This window comes from Peromyscus maniculatus, chromosome 8 (assembly GCF_049852395.1).
Source record: "Peromyscus maniculatus bairdii isolate BWxNUB_F1_BW_parent chromosome 8, HU_Pman_BW_mat_3.1, whole genome shotgun sequence".
Taxonomy (NCBI): Eukaryota; Metazoa; Chordata; class Mammalia; order Rodentia; family Cricetidae; genus Peromyscus; species Peromyscus maniculatus.
In genome coordinates, this window is record NC_134859.1 from 70,302,242 (window position 1) to 70,327,672 (window position 25,431).

A 25,431-nucleotide genomic window follows, 5' to 3' on the forward strand; every position below is an offset into this window, starting at 1 on the left:
TTGGGTATCCATTTCTTCCAGGACAGACTTCATTGCCTATTTCTATAGGTAAGAGGGGTTCAGATTCCACATCTGTTTAGGGAATCCTTAGAGCTACAAAGGACAGAGCCACCATTTGTCCCAGGAGCAGGCCACATCCTTACACAACTGGACTTCCACGAAGCCCCTGATGGCCTGACACTCCACAGTGGCTGTCTCAGCATCAGCTGCCACTCTGAGCTGCTGAGCTACACAGAAATAATTACATCCTTTGCTCACCATTCATAAAGGGTCAAGCTGTGATGTAAGGAGGAACAAGGTGCTGTAATGTGTCTTGACATTTTCTATTTATCATTTGCATCTACCAAAAAATAATTGGAGAGAAACCAGTTATGTCATAGTAAATGGAGCCAGGCTATTGGCAGGCAGCTTCTGGAATGCTCTTGTTATTATAGACTTCCCATTGACTGTATCCACTGACACCCATGCATCTAGTATTATGGAGGCTATAAATTGATTTGTGCATTCAGCCCAGCCAGAGCCAACATGAAAACAGCCACAATCTTGGTCCTGGTGGCTTTGATCACCATGGAGATGGGCAAGGCCTGTGCTCTGTCTTCTCACGGAGGTAAGTGTGTTATAGGGATCCAAGCTGAAAGCAGAGAGGGATCATAGCACACTAGGGCCTGGGGCTCATTCGCAACAGGGGAGAGCCATGTGCACACTGCTTGGACAGAATTCACTTCCTTTGGTCTGTAATAGTGATCCCTGCATTTCTTATCGAGAGAGAGAGAGAGAGAGAGAGAGAGAGAGAGAGAGAGAGAGAGAGAGAGAGAGAGAGAGAGAGAGAGCTGCTTTTCACAGAAATCTGGATAGATCAGGGCAGCTCATCTGGTTTGGAGATGTGCCTTGAATGTAGGGATCACTGGAGCTATTGCTCAGAGATGAACTGGGGTATGATGGGATGAGAGACGTCTGGTTGTCATTGGAGGGTTTATAGCGTCTTCTCAGATGTAAAGAAGAGGCTGTGACAGTACAAAGTTCTTTCTACCGAGACTGTACAGGCTTGGGGAGGGAGCACACTTCCCCAATGGCCAGGGAACACTCAGGCCTAAGAGAGAAACTGGACCTGGTGAAGCAGAGGGAAGAGCCCAGGATACAAAGGTGGATGTAGAATAAGCTAGTTTCCTGCAGATGACCAGGCTTTCAGACCTCTACCATCAATTCTCAGCCTTGTCTTTCTGCTTCATGATCCATAAAAAAAAAAAAAAACAAAAACAAAAAACAAAAAAAAACATTTTTTTTCAGAATTACAAAAACCTGGAGCTTGTCCCAAGGTGCCCCCAAGTACTGGTGGAACTTGCCATGAGAGATGCTCAGGAGATGACTCATGCCCTGATAAAATGAAGTGCTGCAGCAATGGTTGTGGTCATGTCTGCATGAGGCCTGTCTTCAAAGTGAGTATAGTCCTGTGTCTTACTTTCCTTTGTCGTGACAGCTTGACCAAGGCAACTACAGAAGAAAGAGTTTATTGGGGGCTTGCAGTTGCAAACATTGAGTCCATGACCATCATGATGGGGATCATGTCAGGAGGCAGACAGGCATGGCGCTGGAGGAGTAACTGAAGGCTTCCATCTTGACACATAATCATGAACAGAGAACAGGATAACTGGGAACAGTGTGGGACTTTAAAACTCCAAGCCTGTCCCCTGTGATAGATCACACCAAATAAGGCCACAGTTCCTGCTCTTTCTGCAAATGCTCCAACAGCTAGGGACCAAGTATTCAAATATATAAGCCCATGGGGGCCATTATCATTCACATCACCACATCCTTTCAAGGTATGTCCAATGGAGTGAGTTTCCAGGAGACTTTGCTGGCACAGTCCCATGTGGCTTTGTCCACTGACTGCACACAAGAGTCTTGATGTGTCCAAGAGAAAGAACTGGAAGTCCAGGGCAGCAGGACACTGGGTTACAGGATCTGTGGCCCTCTCCTCTGCAAAGCAGTCCCACAGTGACTAAAATGACACAAATCACAATTACTGAGGTCCACATGGTCATAAACGGACAAACCAACTCTTCCTCCACTCCTCCAGACTCAGAGGTCTGTCTCTTTCAGGAGAGCGGGTGTTTTGGGAAGGGAGAGAGATAAAGAAGTGAGTGGGAGCATTCATTCATTTGAACACCTTATGCATCAGGCAGGCAAGTGTTAGAATGGAGAATAAAAGGTAAACATAACTAGACCAGAGAAGCAGGCCTGTGTCAGCAGGAGCTCTGCACCAGCTTCTGCTAAGTTCTAACGATGGTGACTAGCATTGCCTGGGAGAAGCTGAGAGATGTCAGAGTGGAGACCAATGAGGAGAAAGCTTAAGTTAGGATACACAAAGACCACCAGACGAGGAAAGCAAGTTCAGAAAGTGAAAGATATGCTGGCCCTGCTTGGGAGAGGGGAAAATGATTGCCCTGGGTAGTTTTGATTTCTGGGGTATGGGTGGGGTGGAGATATACTACTACAAGGCCAGAGATCCAAACAGCAATAATCTCCGAGACATAGAGTGAGGGCTGAACAGCTAGACCTTTCTAAAGAGATGAAAATCATGATCAAATTTGTATTGTAGAAGACTGGCAGCCCTGGAAATAAGGATTCGATATTAAGAAGCATGACTGATGACTAGTCCCTGAAGATTTCTTCTGAATCCACAAGGCCCATGCTTGCCTACTCTCTAGCCCTAGAATTACATCCTTAGAAGATGAAGATGCATAATGTGGTGACTGCTTCCTAGTGTCTCTGTGTCCAAAATAAATGATCCTTAGCATTCTCTTGCTGAAGAATTCTTTGCACATCCTATTGACTATTCTGATTAGCAGAGCCACCCCTTTTACCTCCAGAGAGACCCATAACACTGAACCACCAGTATTCCAGCAGATCAAGGACAAGTTGTTCCTAAAAAAAAATTCCCTCATCCCATGCCATCACGGTACATCCAAACAAGGCAGTGAACCCAAGTATATTTTCTGGGTGCATTCTGTGACCAGCAGTCTGGCCAAGCAAACAATGAGCCTGAGCAGGCCTGCTGGAGCTGCATTACTGGGTCAGATTTCAGGAAGAGTAGGAAGGGCTCCGGAACTCCCCATTTAAGACAACACAACATCCTGCAGGACTGGATCTCTACCTCCAGGAGCACAACCATGACCTCTGGGGTGTGGGTTCTGTTTAGCATGTGTTAAGAGGCCGGGTAGCTGGTCCAGTGGTTAACAGCACATGCTGCTCTTCCAGAGGACCTGAGATCAGTTCTCAGCATCTGTAACTGGTGGCTCACAACTTCCTAAAACTCCTGCTCAAGGGGTATTTGACACCTCTGACCCCCTCAGACATCTGACCTAAGGTCACCTATATTCCACCCTCACACCAATAGAATACACATAATTGAAAATAATTTTTAAATAATTAAGGAGCATGGATTAGAAGCACCAGTTCCTGTCTGCATGAGGAGTTAGAACTGAATTGAAATACCTCTAGGAATCTGGAGATATCCACATCCTTCAAGCTCAGCACTGGTGTCTGGGAAGTGCTTCTGCTCCTCCCCTGGCCTGAGCTGGACGGCCTACAAGCCATGTCCAAGTTAGATTGTCTGGTTCCCTCAGCATGGTTGTTTTTTTTTTTTAAAGGATCAGTAATGAAAAGTAAATACATCCTTTTGGGAGTAGAATTTAATCCAGAAACAACTTTATCACTATAGTTTAGTGTCCTGTGTCTGCCAATATCACAGTATTAGTCCTCTATGTCACAGAGCTGACCTTAAAACTTGATGGCTTCTGTCTCCTTCTATGTAGTTCATCACCTGTCTATCTTCATGTTCACCTAACTGGACCTGCCATCCATCTGTCCTTCAGTTCCTGCATCTAAGTCTAGTCCTGCTATGGCTTCTGCAGTCAAACTAAACTCCACAGCTTTGCTTTCAAGCAGATGACTGGAAGTGGCCTGACTTAGAGTCCCCGTAGTTTCTGCAACTTCTCCTATCTACCCTGGTTCATTATCTTATCAATCTAGATTCTCCTTACATTCCTCTGTTTCTCTGCTCCTCAGGACTTCTGAAACCTCTTGAATTCTGCTGTGGTCTATTAACTCTGACAGTCATTTCTGTAACACAGGTAAGTAAGTATGCATGTGTATAGAGATAGAGAGATGGGTTTACTGTGTGTTGTGTGATAAGTGCTATTAGAGTTAATATCATCAGTTAAGGTTTGAAAAAACCTTGTGTTTGTCTTGGCCAGGGTTACCATGGAAAGCAGAACTGCCTGGCCTGTTGCTTCCATTAAAACGTTTGTGTCTAGTCGGGCGGAGGTGGCGCAGGTCTTTAATCCCAGCACTTGGGAGGCAGAGCCAGGCCGATCTCTGTGAGTTCAATGCCAGCCTGGGCTACCAAGTGAGGTCCAGGAAAGGCACAAAGCTACACAGAGAAACCCTACCTTGAAAAACCAAAAAAAAAAAAAAAAAAAAAAAGAAAGAAAGAAAGAAAAGAAAAGAAAAACAAACAAACAAAAAAAAAACTGGTGTATCTAAAGCCAAGTGGTGGTGGTACATGCTTTAACCCCAGCACTGAGAATGCAAAGGCCATTGTATCACTGATTTTGTGGTCAGCCTGATCTGGAGAGCAAGTACGAGGATAGCGAGTATTAGAGAGATAAATACTGTTACAAAAAGGAAAAATGAAAACAGGAAACCCAACTAAACAAACAAGCAAAACACAACAAAACCACTGCTTTATCATGTTAATTTACGGTTATTCCATAAATGATGGCAAAATAAACACAAATATATCTGCCTGTCTTTCTCACGTAGCATGTGTACAATACTAGGGGGAAGTTACAGACACCCAGGAATGTTTCCTCAGTTTGAAGGAAGGGCTAGAAACACATGGAGCAAGGCACGTAATCAAACTAACCCCTCTCTATCCCTCAGAAATAACCCTGCAAAAATGAGTTAACTCCAAAGCCAGCCACCAGATGACTGGGGCGTTCCCAGAGCTGTTAGAATTTTACCACCACAGCTTCTTTTCTGAGAGTCTATAATTGGGACAGCAGAAGAGTCAGGCACATTACTCTGAGACTAGGGACACTGCACTTTGTCCTATGGCTCCCACCCCTTCTCTGCTCACCCAGGCAGCCTTCTTTAAAGACCCGACGTACAGACAAGCAACAGTCAAAGATGACCAACCGTCATAGTGGAGCTTGTCTCTTTACTTTCAACTGAATCTCGCCACTTTGAAATCTCTTCCAGGAGAGATTTCATTGCCTAATTCTGCAGGGAAGAGGGGTCCAGATTCCACACCTGTGTAGGGAATCTCATCCTTAGAGGTACAAAGACAGAGCCACCATTTGTCCCAGAAGCAGGCCACATCCTCACACAACTGGATGTCCAGGAAGTACCCGATGGCCCTGACACTCCACAGTGGCTGTCTTGTCATCAACTCTCACTCTGAGTTGCTGAACTACACAGATATAATTACATTCTTTGCTCACCATTCATGAAGGGTTAAGGACCACCATGATGTCAGACTGCTGACTCGCTCTGCCACACACCACTGGTTTAAGTGTCCTCTGCATATCCTGGTTTTTCTGTCTATAACATGAAGACAAAGTGATATAGTCTGAGACTCACTCCAATTCTTTCCTTCTAGAATAGCCTTCACTTTCTCTAAGCATGACTTGCTTACAGTAAGACTCCACCTCGCAGACCAAACATCCATTCATATGTACCATCTTCCTGTGCCCCAGAGAAGGTGGCTCTGCATTCCCTCAGTCAAATGGGGATGATCACACTGGCTGATGTAGGCAGAGGCTCCTCCTTAGCCCAGTGAGCTGCAACCTTCCTCAGAACTCTCAACTTACACCTGAGGGACAGCTTTCATCCTCAGACTCTGATGCTCCGTTACTGTCTCTCATGTGCCACCCTATTCCACCTCATGGGACAGTTGTTTCCATCACTGTCCCTGCATCAAAAGGCTAAGATCTCCTTGACGGAAGAAGGAGGCTTTATTCCACCATCTCTGTCCTGACCAACAGCAGATGCACACACAGCCTTGGTAGGTTGCAACTCTACACAGGGCCCCAGAGGCTTGGAACATGAGGCATTTCCTAGCGACTACTAGAAAACACACAGCTGATTATGTGGGCTACACATTCTGCCTGCTGCACATACTCATCACTAGGTGTCAAGCCTTATTTGTTTACTAGAACATTCTATGTCTGGGTCTCCCAAACTTGGTTTCATTTTCTGCCTCTCTTATCATTCCAATAAAATCTCTCTCTCTCTCTCTCTCTCTCTCTCTCTCTCTCTCTCTCTCTCTCTCTCTCTCTCTCTCTCTCTCACCTTTGTCTGTCAGTCTCTCTCCCTCTGTCTCTCTTTCTCTATCCCTTCCTTGTTCTACATAGCCTAAACCAAACCTTCTGAATTCTGCTGATCGGATGGTATGTTTATGTGTGGAAGAGTCTGGAGTAGCCAGTGTCTTCTGTCTGTGTTCACACCCCATGTTTGTTCCAGAGACTCCAGACAATCTGGAAAGACTGACATGAAGGTTCCACTGTCTGAGGTGCCCACCACCAAGTGCCGTGAGTTCCTATTCACAGACCTTGCTAGGAGGTGTGAACACTGCATCCGTCCTCTGGGGTTCACAAACACACACCCCATCTCAGTCATTATGTTTGGTGTACCACTTCCCCCTCCAGCATGCACCCCACTTCTCCCCCCCAACTCCCTCCTTTCTCTTCCGTGATGTCACTGCTGGGGAAAGACAGTCTGTGAGGAACTCCTCACCCTCAGTCAATTTTAGTTTCCTTCTTGATACCATGACATCATCTTTACTTTACTCAGGATATTCCATTTTCCTCCCAGCACCCCACCTCTGTCCAATACCCCAGAGGCCCTATAAAGAGGGGTTCCCAACTCAGATCAGCACAACACTCAGCCAGCTCGTGCAGCCTCTGGACTCTGCAGTCTCAGCTCTGTTCCATCCTCTCCCCCAGCAACACCATGAAGCTGTGTGTGTCTGCTCTCTCTCTCCTCCTGGTCGTGGCTGCCTTCTGGGCTCCAGCGCTCTCAGCACCAAGTAAGTGGACTCTGCCATGGCTGTTCCCTTGGAGATCCAGTGGCTTCAGTTTTCCAGCTGGGGCCAGACTAACAGTGGGGTTTGGTCAGGGGACAAAAGGGAGCTGGAAGATTCCCCACTCTGCTGTTAACAGTCGAGACTACCAGACAGTCACTAATAGTGAAGCTCCTGTTTCCTTAAGAATTACCCGCCAATAGAGGGAAATGGTGGGCTGGAAGCCAGATATTGAATTGGCTTTCTCTCTGGTTTAAGCTTGTCTGTCTCTATGACTTGATTTCCCTACCTGAAACATGAAGGAATGGAGAAGTGTTTTGAGACTAAATCCAGTTTCAATCTAGATTTTTTTCTCCTTTTCAAGAACTGTCTTTTTAGAGTAAAAGTCTCATTCTGGGTGGAGGACCATGCATTCAAGGGGCCATGTTTTGGGTTCTAGCAGTCCATGGGGAAGATCTTGAATGAATAGCAGCTTTGACCTTATCCTGGTTTTTTCTTCCAGTGGGTTCTGACCCTCCCACTTCCTGCTGCTTTTCTTACACTGCTCGGAAGCTTCCTCGAAACTTTGTGACGGATTACTATGAGACCAGCAGCCTTTGCTCCAAGCCAGCAGTGGTGTAAGTATACAATGGGGGGAGGGCAAGAGTCAGAAAGGGCCAGATTCAGGTGAAAAGGCTAACAGAAGGGATCCAGTTATAAGTGTTGAAGCTGTGTCAAAGAACAGTGAGGTCTTGAGGTAACTTTTTGAGTTCTGATAGTGACCGGATGGTCATTAAAATGGAGAAGAAGGTAGCTACAGGCTATGAAATCAGAAACAGTCAAAACGATGCATACTTACGTAGAAAAACCATTTAAAAGAGCTATGAAAAATTGGGAGACATCATCATATTGATCACAAAGCCCACCGTTTCCTAACATAGGGAACCCCAGGGGCCACAGCTACCCACCCAGGGGTCAGAGTTCCAGGAAGTCTAGTGTCAGGGTAATGCAGGAAGGATCCCATCTACCATGGGTGCCCATAGAAGCAATGCTCAACAGAGTGAGGTGCCTACCACCCGCAAAGGACAGTGCTAGATGTCCTCTAAGGTCCCATGGGATTCTCATCTGTCCTCTCCTTTTTCTACAGATTCCTCACTAGAAAAGGCAAGCAAGTCTGTGCTGACCCCAGCCTGCCCTGGGTCAATGAGTATGTGAATGACTTGGAGCTGAACTGAGCTACAGGAGGAACCACTTCAGGGAAAGCCTCCTGAGTCCTGCCACTCCTCATTGAGAAGTGCCTTGCTGCTTCCATTCAGAATTCCTCTCCCCCTTCTTAATCAAGTCTTTATATACACTGTGTTATTTTATTTGGTGTTATTTCTATTTCTATTTAGTTAAAGGACATGTGTCTCCTATGGGGATGGTCCACCATTACTGTTTCTCTGCTATTGTGGATATGACCATGCAGTTGATTTCATATACTTTCATAATAAATCTTACTTAAAAATATAGTTCATGTTTTAAATTGATCTTCATTTGGGTTGAATCTGCCTGATGCTATTATGGATAAACTACAGTTTTCAGAAACAGTGAGAATGAGTAAATACTGAGTGAGACCTTCATGTGTCTTCTTGGCTACATGAACTCAAGACATTTCCTCAATGCTTCTAATGAGAATGGGAACACCTGTATGAGGGTGGGGACCGGTGCTTGTAGATTTGCTTGGGAAGCATCAGGAAAGAAGGATCCAGAGGAACAATGTTGATCATAGGGGTCATTAGATTGACATTCCAGAGGGAAACTGTGACTGGGACAACAACACAAGACAGAGGGAAGGGATTTGGTTCAGTGATAAGGGGACTTCATTGTCTTATCATTGTGACATTAGAAAATCACCGTACCTTACTAGAGCTCATGTTTTCTGACCTGTAAAGTAGGGTAATAGTGCCCACTGTATTGGAATGTATACAGCACCCCAGATGGTTTATCTCCTTCTCTGAACCCCAGCTTGTGTCCCTGGGAAACAAGGATTTCTGAAGTTCATATTAGGTCATGGGTCAGCAACCTAAACCACATAATAAATGGTATGACAAAGCTTAAGTGTCTGGTTTGGCTGTAAAATATAATATTAAATAGAAAATAGAAAATATAACAAAATAATTCTCAGCCACAAATTACTTCACCTAGGACAGAGAGAAATGTAGAATTGAATGAACAGCAGTTCTGATCAATTGTTCATAGACTGGTAGCGTGTTGGTAGGCCATCCAGTCTAACTCATTGTGTGGAAACTGAGGTTAAAGACTGAGAAATAACCTGCCAAAGGCCACTCAGTGTGTGACAGAGCGGCATTGCAGCTGATGTCAACCCCCAGGTCAGGACCCTGTACTGGTATCTTTCCTAGTGACACACTTCTGAGGTCCACAGAAGGGATGACCCCTGAGTCATGTTTCTTAATCTTAAAAACAATGTAGATATAGAAGCTGGAAAGGGTAACAAAATGGTTTCTTCCCCCAGGCTGATGAAACTAATTTTGGACTTCTGATCCCTGCCCCCTGAAGTTTAAGGGATTAAATGTGTTTTGTTTTATGACACCAAGATTACCATGATGTGTGATAGCAGTAATTGGAAACTGGTACAATTGATAGCTGAAGAGTCATTCACTGACAGTGGCAACCCCACAGGTGCAGAAGAGAATGGAACATTCTAGAAAATAAGCCAAATATCCATAAAGAGTATTACAAGGTGAGGTAGACATACTCCAAAGAGTTGGACTGCAATGAGACAAGGCTCTGTTTCAACAGGTGTCGATGAGGGGTGATTCTTCCCCAAAGGTTCCTGACCCGCAGAGGGAATATCTCTTAAGGTTTCCGTGGCATGTTGGGCATCTTGAACTCTTAGCTGGAGATGAATCCATCCTCTCACTTGCAGATGAGGCCTAGAGTAGAGTCATGGCCTATTTGTGTTGGCATTATTGCTGAGAGAGCAGGGTTAGGACCAGAATCAGGATCTCCTCCTTCATAATTAGTTCTTGTTCCCATATGGCCCCACCCTGGGCAAACGGGGAGGGAGGAAGTCAGTTCCACAGAGGCGGGATCCCAGAATTTCTGGGGCAGATCTATGAGGAAAGGCTTCACCCAGGAACAATAAAGGATGGGGCAATGTGGGACTCCACCTGCTGGATCGTGTAAAAGTTTGGTCTCTCCCTGCTCCTCTTGGCCAGTGACCTCCTTTTCCAGTCTACTATGAGATATCTTACGTGCTGGTTTGGTTTTGTGGTTTGTTTTTTTAACAGTGCCTAAACCTTTTATTTTTCATAACCTACATTTTTTTTTTCAAATTAGACAGTTTTACACTGAATGACAAAAGGAAACTTAAATTACCGATAGTTTACATTAGGATTGATTCCAGTCTTAATGAAAAGTAAAACAGAAACAGAAACCCTCAGGCAACTTTCCACTTTATGCTCCCGTTCTGTGACTCACAGCTGTTAGCACTCCTGGAATCTTCGATTGTCTGCTGCTTTCCATATAACAGGCTACAAAGCACACAAACCCACAACTACAGCTCACACAGGACGCTGTCAGCCGCCTGCCACGCCCGCCCGGCCGCCCGCAGGCTTGTCACCACAGCCCTGGTGCCTGGCGACCACACAAAACACGCAGGGACAGCGGAGGAGGGAGAGGGCAAGAAGAGGGGGCACAGCCGGGCCGGGCTGGGGACAGCAAAAAAGAGGGGGCGCGGGCTTGGCAGCGGCAGCAGCTGATTCTTAAAATGCTGGTGTGGTTTTACATATGGACTTTCTCCAGGTCTCTGGGTCTGCAGTGGAGCCTGAAGAGAGGAGGCAGAGCAAGGGAAGGGACCTGTGGCTTCTACACAATGTCCACTTGCTAGTGGGTACAGCTCTCCTCCCTTAGGGCCTTCCTCCCACACTCTCTTTCCAATAAGCATGGAGTGTGCAGGTATCCCTATGATATGGCATGGAATTCTCTGGGTATATGCTTGGGGCAAAATAGCTTGGTCACAGAGTTGTTCCAGTTTGCTTTTTATTTTTGAGAAATTTCAAATTGATTTTTACAATATCTACATGAATTTACAAGCCTACTGTAGGAGCCAGCCAAGGAGTCGACTAGGGCACCCTCGTCGGTGTGAGGCTGAGGAAAAACAGAGACGGAAGAATAGATGGAAACAGAAGACCAGTGCTGGGAGGGCTTCTGGTCAATACCAAGCAAGCCCTGGGTTTATTTCACAGCCAGCTTATGTAAAAACTGAAAGGCTAAAGTGGAACAAAGCACAGCACAGGAGGTCTAGCCTGTCCTTGATTCAAGGAGCAGGCAGTTTCGTCATCTCAAACACGTGCCACCGGCTACCATTAGCAGCCTGCCTGGAACGGGACATTTGCTAAATAATTAGTTCTTTCCCACAAGCGAACCATACTTTCTCACAGCCCCTGTACTTTTTCTAGGAGCCTTATCAGAGCTTTCTCTCAGCTTCTGAAGAGACTAGATTAAGCAATATTTGAAGTCTTTTGGGTCAGAATAGACTTTAGCCTCAAGCTGAGTCACTGTGGGAAACTGAGTCACTGTGGGCTCCCACACCCTACCAACAATGTATAAAGGTTCCTTTTTCTTCACATCCTTTCTATACACACACACACACACACACACACACACACACACACACACACACACACACACACCGACTTTTACTGTGTTTTTCAGATCCTGGAGTTTTCTAGAGTCAGTACATCTGCAACTAGGGACAGTTGATGTTTAGCCTTCCTATTGTTGTCTCTTGGAAGTATTTTTCTTTTTCTAATTTATTTTTTTATTATTAAGAAACTTCCTGTTCATTATACATACCAACCACAGATCCCTCTCCCCTCCCTCCCAGCCATCTGCTCCCAACCCACCCCCCATTCCTACCTCCTCCAAGGCAAGGCCTCCCATATGGAGTCAGCAGAGCCTGGTACATTCAGTTGAAGCAGGTCCAAGCCCCTCGCCCTGAACCAAGGCTGTGCAAGGTGTCCCACCATGGGCAATGTGCTCCAAAAAGCCCTCTTAGGCACCAGGGATGGATCCTGATCCCACTGTCAGGGGCCTCTTCAACAGATCAAGCTATACAACTGTCTTGCCTATGCAGAGTGTCTAGTCCAGTACCATGGAGGCTTCACAGCTATTGGTCCATAGTTCATGAGTTCCCACTAGTTTGGTTTGGTTGTCTTTGTACATTTCCCCATCATGATCTTCATGCCCTTAATCATGGAATCCTTCTTCTCTCTCTCTCTTTGACTAGACTCCTGGAGTTTGGCCTTGTACTTGGCTGTGGATCTCTGCATCTGCTTCTATCAGTTACTGGATGAAGGCTCTATGATGATATTTAGGGTATTCACCAATCTGATTACCAGGGAAGGCTAGTTCAGGTACCCTCTCCACCCTTGCTAGTAGTAGAAGGTGGGGTCATGTGGTGATATTTTATTTGTGCTAAAATGTGGTGATATTTTATTTGTGTTTTAATGAATAAAGCTTTCCTGAATATCAGAGGGAAAAAGCCAGCCATTATAAATAAACAAAGAAGTCAGGCAGTGGTAGCATACACCCTTAATCCTATCACTTAGCAGGCAGGATCTCTGTGTGTTCAAGGCCACACCAGGGAACAGAGCCAAGCATGGTGACACATGCCTATAATCCCAGCACCAACCACAGAGGTCTGGAGGTCTGTACAGACAGAGAAAGTGACAGAGATGTGTAGGAAGAGGAAGTGATGTAGCTAGACTAAGAGAGCCAATGAGAGAACAGAACAGAAATGGCATATAAACATGAGTATACAGAAAGAAGCTCTCTTTGGAAGGTGTGGAGTTGGTGAGGTGAGCTTAGTTCATAGTTTGTCCTATTCCTCTAATCTTTCTCTGGGGCTTTAACACAAATTTCTGTCTCTGTGGTTTTTATTTATTAAGACCATTTAAAAATTTGTCAACAGAGTCATCCTTGTGAATTCCTGTAAACTTCCCTAGCTCCCAGTTTCTCTCTATCCCCATGATGTCTCCCTCTATCATGGTTTCTTTTTCATTGCTCTCCCACTCAGTCCCTGTTCCAGCTCGACTCTCCCATTTGCTTATGTTCTCATCCCCTATCCCCTACCCTTCATTGCCTCTCCTCACCCCCAATTTACTCATGGAAATGTCATCTATTTCCCCTTCCCACTGCAATGCATGCATCCCTCTTAGGGCTCTCCTTGTTAGCTAGCTTCTCTGGAGCTTTGGGTTGCCATCTGGTTATCCTTTACTTTACATCTAGTATCCACTTATGAGTGAGTACATACCATGTTTGTCCTCATGAGCCTGGGTGACCTCACTCAGGATGAAATTTTCTAGTTCCATCTGTTTGCCTGCAAATTTCATGATGCCATTGTATTTTACTGTTGAGTAGTATTCCATTGTGTATATATGCCACATTTTCTTTATCCGTTCTTTGGTTGAGGGGCATCTAGGTGTTTCCAGGATCTGACTACTATGAAAAATGCCTCTATGAACATACTTGAGCATGTGTCCTTGTGGTATGATCAAGCAGTCCTTGTGTATATGCTCAAGAGTGGTATTGCTGGGTCTTGAGGTAGATCGATTCCCAATTTTCTAAGAAACCACCATACCAATTTTGAAAGTGGATGTACAAGTTTGCACTCCCACCAACAGTGGAGGAGTGTTCCCCTTGCTGGACATCCTCTCCAACAAAAAGCTGTTATCAGTGTTTTTGATCATAGCCATTCTGACAGGTGAAAGATAATATCTTAGTGTTGTTTTGATTTGCATTTCCCTGATGACTAAGGATGTTGAGCAATTCCTTAAATGTCTTTCGGCCATTTGAGATTCTTCTGTTGAGAATTCTCTGTTTAGCTCTGTAGCCCATTTTTTAATTGGATTGTTCAGTATCTGGATGTCTAGTTTCTTGGGTTTTTATTTATTTTAGAAATCAACCCTCTATCAGATGTGGGGTTGATGAAGATCTTTTCCTGTTCTGTAAGCTGTTTTGTCTTATTTACCATGTCTTTTACCTTACAAAAGCTTCTTAGTTTCAGGAGGTCCCATTTATTAACTGTTGCTCTCAGTGTCTATGCTACTGGTGTTATATTTAGGAAGTGGTCTCCTGTGCCAATGCATTCAAGACTACTTTCTACTTTCTCTTTGTCAGAGTCAGTGTAACTGGATGTATGTTGAGGTCTTTGATTCACTTGGACTTGAGTTTTGTGCATGGAGATAGATGTTCCACATGTTGACATCCAGTTATACCAGCACCATTTGTTAAAGATGCTTTCTTTTTTCCATTGTACAGTTTTGGATTCTTTGTCAAAAATCAGGTGTTCATAGGTATATGGGTTAATGGGAGGATCTTCAGTTTGATTCCATTGGTCCATATGTCAGTTTTTATTAATTAAAGTATATCCAAACAAAAGAATGTGTTCCCCCAGCTCCATCTCCTATGCATCTGAATCCCTTCCAGAGAATGACAGCTGTCACTCTTAGGAGTGCATTCAGACATTTGCAAACCTTCACAAAATGTCAGGAACCAGGACAATGTAAGAAACAATAAGGGACCACTCACCTGGGCCTTAGTTTTGCTTTCTCAAATTTGTTCAAAAGTGGTTCAGCCTTCTCCCTAGGGCCCTCTGTGATAAAATTTAATTTAGACCTAAGCTTTAAAATTTTACTATTTCTTCCTTTTATTCAGCTCATTAAATAAGAGTTACTAGAAACATTCTTGGTAAATTTCACAAGACTGTCTTACTTCAGGAGATTCTCTTGCATTTTATACTCAACAACTTTAATATACAAAAATCTCACTTTATTTTTTTCATAATTGAATCCAACTCCCCATCTCCATTTTGTCAGGTGGTAGAAAATTTCATCTGGCTGACAAGATAAACATGGCTGCTTCCTGGTGCCTTTCCCTATTGAGAACAATCTCTTGCCTGTCTTTCTTTCCTTCTCCTACTCCTCCCACACAAGCCTGGACTCTGCCGGCATCTGATGAGAAGCCTCTCAGCACTTTGGGACACTGGATCAGCCCTGCTGATCTGTCGGTTACTTTACATGTCCTCTGAGGTCATGGTGCTGCTCTGTCCCTCTTGTCCCACTCAATTCCCTCTGAAAAAGCATGGTCCCAGCTATGACAACTAGGGACAAGGAAAGGGCTAAACAAGCCATCATCAGTCATAAGAAGTAATAAGCAAGGGCTATAATAATCATAAGATCAAGGACTGTGGAGGGCTCCCGGGAAACTCACTCTTTAGAAGGTGTTGGGAGCAGGCTGTAACCAATCCTAAATTCTCCATACTGTGTAAAACAATTGTTTGTCAGATTGTGTACTGCCCTGGGAGACTGCATTTTTATAAAAGTGGGTTATGACTCTATTTTGAGAATGAAGAATGACTGTGAACCTGAGTAGGCACATGAATGGTGCCACCTGTCTGGCATATACCACACAGGAGAAAACTGATTTACTTTTAAGAGTAGAAATAGTGACACTATAAATTTGTGTGCATACAACAGAGGGGGAGAGAGAGTTACAGGCTCACAGGAGTGTCTCTTCAATCTGAAGGAAGGACTGGAAACACATGGAGCAAAGCATGTGACCAAACAACCCTCCCCCCTCAATCCCTGAGAAGTAACCATACAGAAGGAAATGACTTCCAAGCCAGCCACAGGATGACTGGGGCATTCCTGCAGCTGTTGGTGTTTTACCACTACAGCTCCTTCTCTGAGAGTCTCTAACTGGGACAGCAACAGTCAGGCACTCTACTTGGGGACTAGGGACACTGCATTTTCTCCTGTGGCTCCCATCCCTTCTCTGCTCTCTCATGCAGCCTTCTTTAAAGACTTGACTTACAGAAAAGCATTGATTAAAAATGACCAAGGCAACCTATTGAAGAAAGAGTTTCAGACAGTGAGTCCATGACCATCATGGTGGGGAGCATGGCAGCAGGCAGGCAGGCATGACGCTGGAGCAGCAGCTGAAGGCTTACATCTTGACACACAATCATGAAGGGGAGAACAGGCTAACTGGGAATAGTGTGGTCCTTTGAAAACTCCAAGCCTGTGCCCAGTTCTACATCTCCTCCAACAAGGCCACACCTCCTAATCATTCTACAAAAGCCCCAACAACTAGGAACCAAGTATTCAAATGTATACGCCCATTAGGTCCCTTATCATCCAAACCCCCACATCCTTCAAGGTATGTCCAAGGGAGGGAGGGAGTTTCCAGGGAACTTTGCGGGGACAGTCTCATGTTGCTTTGTCTGCTGACTACACACAAGAGACTGGATGGGTCCAAAAGAAAGAACTGGAAGTAAATGGCATTAGGAAACTGGGTTACATGATCTGGGGGTTGGGGACACTATTAGAAGCCCACATCCAAACAACAATCAGCTGCCCAACCTACACAACAATAATATAGATCAGTCCTATGCAGGCTCCTTGGATATTGGTTCTGTCTCTGTGCATCCCTATTAGCCCAGGCTAGTGGATTCTGTGTGTTTGCTTGTGCTATCTCATCTGACTCCTATACTCCTTCCTCCTCTTCCTTTGTAGGATTCCCTGAGCTCCACCTAATGTTTGGCTGTGAGTCCCTGAATCTGCATTTGTTGAAGGGTGAAGCTCCATCATTTGAAGTGTGAAGCCTCTCTGATTGCTATTGGGCTTAGCACCAGTCTATGAGTATAGCAATCAATTCATTGACTTTTTCCCAGTCATGTTTGGTTCTATCCTAGGTCTCTGGCCTATCCAGCCTCTGGGTTTGGCCCTCCAGGCAGTGTCAGGCATAGGCTCCATCTCATGACCTGGTTCTTAAGCTAGACCAGTCAGGGGTTGGCCACTCCCACTATTTGAATGCCACGTTTACATGTTTAAAACCACCTAGCACATCTTGTAGGCAGGACATATTGTAAGTCAAAGGTTTTGTAGCTGGATTGGTGTCCCAGTCCCTCCACTGGAAGACTTGCCTTGTTACAGGAGATGTCTAGTTCAGTCCCCATATCCTCTATTGCTTGTAGTCCTAGCTAGGGTCACCCTTGAACATTCCTGGGAGTTTCCATTGCACTAGTTTTCTAGCTCCTCTCTGAGAAGCCCTTCCCCAATTCTAGTTGTCCTCTCCCAGTACTGTCTCCCTCCATTCTCCCCAACCTGTTCCTGTATCTCTCTCTTATTCCCATTATTTATTCTGTTTCCTTCCTCCCGGGTGATTCACACACACACACACACACACACACACACACCCTTGAGCCCTACTTGTTATTATTCTTTAAAAGGAAGAAACACAAAGAGGAGGGGCAGAAGGGGGAGGAGGAAGAAGAGGAGGAGGAAGAGGAGGAGAACGAGGAGCAGGAAGAGGAAGTGGAGGAGGAGGAAGAAGAGGAGGAAGAGGAAGAGGAGGAGGAGGAGAAAAAGAAGCTGAGGCTCCATATTGCTCACATGCCCACTGCTGAGGTCAGCCCTCTGAGTTACACAGCAGGGCCACAATCAACAAACTAGAAGCAGGATTTCCTCCCAGCTTTGCCAAAGTGCTCTTGCTAAACCCCAGACTGTTTGCTCTTCTTGTGACATTCCTCAAATCCATTTGTTGTTGTTTCCCGTGATATGGGAACTTCCCTGTAACTTGGTCCAAGACTGCCTACCTGGCTTTCAAACTGTTTTCAGAATTCCTGAACGCCAAGACCATGCCCCTGGGAACTGCCCAGGGTTGTCTGTGATGAGGGCCAACTTGACAAGGCAGAGTATCCTTTTTCTGCAAAGCCCAGGGCAGAGTGAAACACCTAGGGCACAAGTCCATCCCATGGTAGCCATGGGGATCCTTATTTAAGTCAATAAAGACAACTACATATAATTTCACACTTAAAAAAGATTTATTTATTTTATGTATATATGGGTGTTTTGTCTGCATGTCTGTCTGAACACCAGAAGAGGGAACTAGACCCCATACAGTTACAGACAGTTGTGAGCTGCCATGTAGGTGCTGAGAATTGAACCTGGGTCCTCTGGTAGAGCAGTCAGTGCTCTTAACCACGGAGCCATCTGTTCAGCCCCCAATACCTTCATTTCTTAAATGTAAATCAATTTGCTCCTCTCCCGTTCCTGCTGCCCCCATCCTTCCCTGGTGCCTCTCTGCTCTGACATCACATGTGTCTGTGTGCTGCACCACCCCCATCTCCTTGAAGACTATTAAAATTACCAAACTTCTAAGATTACAGAGAGAGAGAGAGAGAGAGAGAGAGAGAGAGAGAGAGAGAGAGAGAGAGAGAGAGAGAGAGTGTTGATGGATTATATTAGTCAAAATCATGTGACCCTAGATACTGTGGCATACTAACAGGACGTGGCATTAAATTTTTAACAGAAATTTGTAATGAAGCAAGTTTCCTTTTCAGACTTACTTATCTTAGAGCCAGACTTCCTTGGTTTCATTTCCAAATCTGTGGTGTATCAGCTGTGTGTTTTCTGTAGATTACTTACCTCTCTGTGCTCAGTGCCTATTTGTGTAACAGAAACATAAAATGACACCCACTTCAAAGGACCACTAGGAGAATTAAACAGATTTGTACTTAGGCTAGTACTGACTCATAGTAAGTGCTATGTTAAGTGTTAACCACAGTTCCTATCATTTACATGTTTTTGTAAATCCTCAATTCTTTTTAATCTCCCGTTTTTTAATCAAAAATAATTTTATATTGAAATGCAGACTTTACATGTTGACAGGCACATGTAATATTTTAATCTGTATAACTGTATGATGTCCAAATCAGGGTCTGCATCTCTATCAGGCAATTTCATGGTGGTGAAAACATTCACAATCCTTTCTTCTTACTCTGTTGAAACATACAGTTCATTACCATTGTCTTTACCTGTCCTGCTGTGAAACAGGCATAATAAATACATCTCACTTAGAAGAGCACATTTTTCCTAGATAACCAACACCTTCTCTCTGACTAGATAATCACCCTTCAGTTCTCAGCTCATATTAGAGAAAAGTTCAAGCAATCAAATGGATGAACCTACCTAAGTACTAGACTCATTAAATACAAATGTTAGTACTTCCAGGCCGTGGAATGCCAAGTATTCATCAGTGCTGTATTTCAGTAAAGACTAAGTCTTTAGCAACTCTGGTGAATATTAACTAACAATGTGAAGACATGTTGATGTGAGAAAGTACTATTAAGTACTAACAGCTAGGTACCTAATGATAGAGACTTTTCAGGCTTAAGTTTTAAATCTTGAGAATTTTAAGATTCAAGTCTTTCTATAGTTTGTAAAACTTTTACAGCAAACACACATATTGTTGGTAAAAGAAAAACAACCTAATGTAATTTTTTGAAAAAAATCATACTTCACATTTTTATCTTTTATATATTCTTTGACAATTTGACATATGTATACATGGATCCTATCCACCACTAATTCCCCCTACCCCAGTGATAATCCCTCACATGCACCTTCCCCAACCCTGTCATGTCTCTCCACCCCGCTCCCCTACCTTCACCCCCTTCCCCAACCCTCCCCAAACCTTTCTACTCTCTTCCCACACCTCTTCTCCCTACCTCTGGTAACCCACTGAGTCCATGAGTGCCTACCTGACAACGTTCTGACTGCTTTGGTGGTTTGACCCTAAGCAGATCTGGTGGAGGCAGCCATAATTGCAGTGAGTTCACGAGCACAAGAGCCAAGACATTATGCACCACATTCCTCCCACCCTCTGGCTGGTGCACTCTTGCTGTCCCTCTCCTCAGGACTCACGTTTCTGGGAGCCCCTCTCAACACTCTGCAGCCACCATTTAAAATAGGAACCTCCAACAATGACACAGCTCCTGTCACACAGTAGGTGCTCAGTAAAGATCCACAGGATCTCCAACACTGACACAGCACCTCTCACACAGAAGGAGCTCAGTAAAGCTTTACTGGATTGTTGTCTTGTCTCAGGGGAATGGGAAGAGGGCAGACTCACATGTACAAGCACCAAAGGGAGAGAGTTCCTAAGAAATGCAGAAAGTTTCCTGGATCCACCAAATACTGGTGAGACTGGAGCTTCCCTCAGGAATGTAACACCTTCTGAAGTCACTGCCCTCCACCCCAGACAGCCTGACAGCAGAGGAGCAGCCTGTGCTGGTGACTAAGTCCTAGCAGCCAGGGTCTGGAGACTGCTGATGAGCTCCATCAGCTGGTGCCCTCTGCTACAGACGCCATTCTGAACCTGCAATCTGCATATCTGTCCACTTGTCTCTTCCATTCACAATCCAACGTCTGCTCCCATTTCCCCAAAGTGACTTAGATACCACACTGACAATATCGCTTCTTGGTGTATTGTCGTTGCAAAATGGCTCTGTGTCCCAGCTCACCTTGGCTCTCCTGTTTCAGTAACACCCTAGTTCCAAGCAGGCTCCCACTCTGGACCAGAAATCCTCATCAGTCTCCCTTACAGTCTTAATGCTCACACTGCCTGCAGGAGAGGCCAGCCTACCCACATGGACATATCTTCTGCTTCCTCCAGGAATCTTTAATCACTCCCAAGAGTCTACTGCCCTCTGGCACCCTGTAGACAGTCATAAGACTCAAGTTCCCACTTTCCAAGAGTTGACAACTTCTGGAAGAAAGGACCAGTATGAAGTCTCTGCCCCACACCACTGGTTTAAGAGAGTCCTCTGCATACCCCAGTTTTTCTGTCTGTAACATGAAGGCAATGTGATGTAGTGTGAGACTCGCTCCAATTCTAATCTTCTAGAATAGTCTTCACCTTCTCTGAGGATGCTCTGCTCACATTAAGTCTCTACCTCACAGACCAATCATTCATTCACATCTGCCATGTGCTTGTGCCCCAGAGCAGGCGGCTCTGATTACCTCAGTCAAATGGAGATGATCACTCTGGCTGATGTAGGCAGAGGCTCCTCCTTAGCCCAGTGAGTTTCAACCTTCCTCAGAACTCTCTACCTGCACCTGAGGGCTAGCCTTCATCCTCAGACTCTGAAGCCCCGTTACTCTCTCTCATGTGCCACCTTGTTCCACCTCATGGGACAGTTGTTTCCATCACTGTCCCTGCATCAAGAGGGCTTCTTCTTCAGGGAAGGAGGAGGCTTTATTCCACCGTCTCTGCCCTGACAAAGAGGAAATGAATAGGAAGTCGGCCAAATTGAAATGCCATGGAAAATGAGGTCCATGTGGACCAAGAGACAAGACATAAGCCCTTGATGTGTGACCATGAAGCTACATCACCCTGAAAGGGCATGAGACAGACTAGCTTGTGGGCTGTCAGTGAACCCAAAACACAAGACCTGGGGAGGTGAGCGACGAGGCTGAGGGCAGAAAGAGCAGCAGAGATGAGGGAGTGTGGTCTGGGCTTTGGGAGAAGAGAAAGAATAGGGTGGGAAAAATTTATACTTTGATAAATGAACATGGAGGACCACAGGATGCTGCCCTGCCCCTCCCAGCTTTTCACTTGGAAGCACTGAAGAGGCCTGGCTCCCTCTTCACTCCTTTGTTTTCTGTCACTGAGAAGAGCATGCTGCATTGGGAGGTCTGGGACAAGCCAACCTTGTGAGTCAGGGTAATTGAGCTAAAGGTGAGCAAGACTGGGTCCATCATCCAGTTTCCCTCCCTTGCACTACCTTGAGTCTGACTGCACCCACGGCCTTGGTAGGCTGCATCTCCTACACAGCTCCCCAGAGGCTAGAAACATGAGGCATTTCCTAGGGACTGATTAGAAAACATGCATCTGCTTAGGAGGGCTACACATTGTGTCTGCAGCACATACTCATCATTAGGTATCAATCCTTATTTGTGTACTAGAACATTCTTTGGGTCTCCCAAACTTGGTTTCATTTTCTGCCTCTCTTATCATTCCAATAAAAATCTCTCTCTCTCTCTTTCTCTCTCTCTCTCTCTCTCTCTCTCTCTCTCTCTCTCTCTCTCTCTCTCTCTCTTCCTCCCTCTCTCCCTCTCTCTCTCCCTATCCCTTCCTTGTTCTACATAGCCTAAACCAAACCTTCTGAATTCTACTGAACAGATGCTATTTTTGTGTGTGGAAGAGTCTGGAGTAGCCAGTGTCTTCTGTCTGTGCTCACACCCCATGTTTGTTCCAGAGACTCCAGACAATCTGGAAAGACTGACATGGAGGCTCCACTGTCTGAGGTGCCCACCACCAAGTGCAGTGAGTTCCTATCCACAGACCTTGCTCGCAGGTGTGAACACTGCATCCGTCCTCTGGGGTTCACAAACACACACACCCCATCTCAGTCATTTTGTTTGGTGTACCACTTCCCCCTCCAGCATGCACCCCACTTCTCCCCTCCAACTCCCTCCTTTCTCTTCCGTGATGTCACTGCTGGGGGAAGACAGTCTGTGAGGAACTCCTCACTTTTGCCAACTTCAGTTTCCTTCTTGATACCATGACATCATCTTACTTAGGATATTCTGTTTTCCTCCCAGCACCCCACCTCTGTCCCAGGTCCCAGAGGCCCTATAAAGAGAAGTTCCCAGCTCAGATCGATCAGCACAACACTCAGCCTGCTTCTGCAGCTTCAGGTCTCTGCAGTCTCAGCTCTGTTCCATCCTCTCCCCCAGCAACACCATGAAGCTGTGTGTGTCTGCTCTCTCTCTCCTGCTGGTCATGGCTGCCTTCTGGGCTCCAGGGCTCTCAGCACCAAGTAAGTGGACTCTGCCATGGCTGTTCCCTTGGAGACCCAGTGGGTTCAGTTTTCTAGCAGGGGCCAGACTAACAGTGGGGTTTGATCAGGGGACAAAAGGGAGCTGGAAGAACCCCAACTCTGCTGTGAACAGTAGAGACTACCAGACAGTCACTAATAGTGAAGCTCCTGTTTCCTTAAGAATTAACAACCAGCCGGGCGTTGGTGGCGCACGCCTTTAATCCCAGCACTCGGGAGGCAGAGCCAGGCGGATCTCTGTGAGTTCGAGGCCAGCCTGGGCTACCAAGTGAGCTCCAGGAAAGGCGCAAAGCTACACAGAGAAACCCTGTCTCGAAAAACCAAAAAAAAAAAAAAAAAAAAAAAGAATTAACAACCAATAGAGGGAAATGGTGGGCTGGAAGACAGATATTCTGAGGCTTTCTCTGTGGTTAAAGCTTGTCTGTCTCTATGACTTGATTTCCCTACCTGAAACATGAAGGAATGAAGAGGTGTTCTGACTCAATCCAGTTTCAATCTTGCAGATTTTTTCCTTCTTCAAGGACTATCTTTCTAGAGTAAAAGTCTCATTCTAGTTGGAGGACCATGCATCCAAGGGCATTGTTTAGGGTTCTAGTAGTCCATAGGGAAGATCTAGAATGAATAGCAGCTTTGACCTTATCCTGGCTTTTTCTTCCAGTGGGCTCTGACCCTCCCACTTCCTGCTGCTTTTCTTACACTGCTTGGAAGCTTCCTCGAAACTTTGTGACTGATTACTATGAGACCAGCAGCCTTTGCTCCAAGCCAGCAGTGGTGTAAGTACACACTGGGGGGAGGGCAAGACTCAGAAAGCGTCAGGTTCAGGTGAAAAGGCTAACGGAAGGGATCCAGTTCTGAGGTCATGAGGTCACTTTTTGAGTTCTGATAGTGACTGAATGGTCATTAAAATGGGTGGTGGCTCTTGGAGATAAAGGTATACAAAGTGCATGAAATAAAAAACAGTCAAAATGTTCTACTTACATAGAAAGACCATTTCAAGGAGCAATGAAAACTTGGGAGACATCATCATATTGATCATGAAACTCCATTTCCTAATATAGGGAACCCCTGGATCACAGCTACTTACCAAGGGAACAGAGTTCCAGGAAGTCTAGTGTCAGGGTAATGCAGGGAGGATCCCCACGACCATGGTTGCCCATAAAAGCAATGCTCAAGCAGAGAGAGATGCCTACCACAGGCAAAGGACAGTGCTAAATGTCCTCTAAGGTACCATGGGATCTCACCTGACCTCTCCTTCTTCTATAGGTTACTGACCAGAAAAGGGAAGCAAGTCTGTGCTGACCCCAGCCTGCCCTGGGTCAAGGAGTATGTGAATGACTTGGAGCTGAACTGAGCTGCAGGAGGAACCACTTCAGGGAGTGCCTCCTGGGGTCTGACACTCCTCATTGAGAAGTGCCTTGCTTCTTCCATTCAGAATTCCTCTCTCCCTTCTTAATCAAGTCTTTATATAGACTTTGTTATTTTATTTGGTGTTATTTCTACTATTTATATTTAATTAAAGGACATGTGTCTCCCATGGGGATGGTCCACCATTAGGGTTCGTCAGCTATTCTGGATCTGATCATGTAGTTGATCTCATGCATTTTCATAATAAACTCTTTTTTAAAATGTAGTTGGTGATTTAAAATTGATCTTCATTTGGTTTAAAAATGCCTTGTGCTATTATGGATAAGCTACAGTTTGCAAAAGCAATGGTCATGAGTAAATATGGAGATCTTAACATGTCCTCTTGTCTACATGGACTCAGGACATCCTCGCAATGCTTCTAATGAGAATGCTAACAACTGTATGAGGATGGGGATCAGGGCCTACAGTTTTTCAGATTAAGAAACAGACACAGGGAGAAGGATTCTCTGAGGCTTGTAGATTTGCTTGGGAAGCATCAGGAGAGCATGATCCAGAGGGACAATGTTGATCCTAAGGGTCATTAGATTGACATTCCAGAGGGAAACCGTGACTAGGACAACAACACAAGACAGAGGGAAGGGATGTGGTTCAGTGATAAAGGGACTTCATTGTCTTATTATCACTGTGACTTTAGAAGATCACTTTACCTTATTAGAGCTCAAGTTATCTGACCTGTAAATGGGGTAATAGTGCCCACTGTATTGGAATGTATAAAGAACCCCAGAAGGTTTATCTCCCTCTTGAACACCAGCTTGTGTCCCAGGGAAACAAGGATTTCTGGAGTTCATATTAGCTCATGTGTCAGCGACCTAAACCATAAAGCAAATGGGATTATAGAGCCTAAGAGTCTGGTTTGGCTGTAAAACAGAGTGGACCCAAGCCATGACTACTTAAAAATTCTCAGTCACACTTACTCCACCTAGGACAGAGAAAAATGTAGAATTGAATGAACAGTAGTTCTTCTCAATGGTTCATAGACTGGCAGTTTGTTTGAGCTGGGAAAGACCCCTTAGGCCATCCAGTCTAACTCTCATTTTGTGGAAACTGAGGTTAAAGACAGAAATAACTTGCCAAAGGCCACTTAGTGTGAGGCAGAGCGACACTGCAGCTGATGTCACCCCAGTCCTAGTGACACACTTCTGTAGTCCCCATACAGATATTTCCTGAGTATCATAGACAAGGAGAAGACGGCCTTGAAAGACATTTCATCATTGCCTACTGCATGAAAGTGTAACCGGATCCTCTTCTCTGG

At 45.2% G+C, this 25,431-nt stretch overlaps 3 protein-coding genes across 3 annotated transcripts; all 3 read left to right on the plus strand.

The window, feature by feature from the left end:
• Positions 1–525: 525 nt before the first annotated feature.
• On the plus strand, positions 526–5,207 carry LOC102914404 (WAP four-disulfide core domain protein 18-like). The gene is made up of 3 exons (XM_076543995.1): positions 526–607; positions 1,288–1,436; positions 5,145–5,207. Exons 1-3 carry the CDS (start codon positions 526–528, stop codon positions 5,205–5,207), a joined length of 294 nt encoding a protein of 97 aa, XP_076400110.1.
• Positions 5,208–6,926: 1,719 nt separating this feature from the next.
• LOC102907812 (C-C motif chemokine 4-like) lies at positions 6,927–8,574 on the plus strand. Its single transcript, XM_076577764.1, has 3 exons — positions 6,927–7,090; positions 7,587–7,701; positions 8,211–8,574. The coding sequence occupies exons 1-3, from the start codon at positions 7,015–7,017 to the stop codon at positions 8,296–8,298; spliced, it is 279 nt and encodes a 92-aa protein (XP_076433879.1). The 5' UTR covers positions 6,927–7,014; the 3' UTR covers positions 8,299–8,574.
• Positions 8,575–22,588: 14,014 nt separating this feature from the next.
• Positions 22,589–24,372, plus strand: LOC102908158 (C-C motif chemokine 4-like). The gene is made up of 3 exons (XM_076577765.1): positions 22,589–22,736; positions 23,413–23,527; positions 24,018–24,372. Exons 1-3 carry the CDS (start codon positions 22,661–22,663, stop codon positions 24,103–24,105), a joined length of 279 nt encoding a protein of 92 aa, XP_076433880.1. The 5' UTR covers positions 22,589–22,660; the 3' UTR covers positions 24,106–24,372.
• Positions 24,373–25,431: the final 1,059 nt, after the last annotated feature.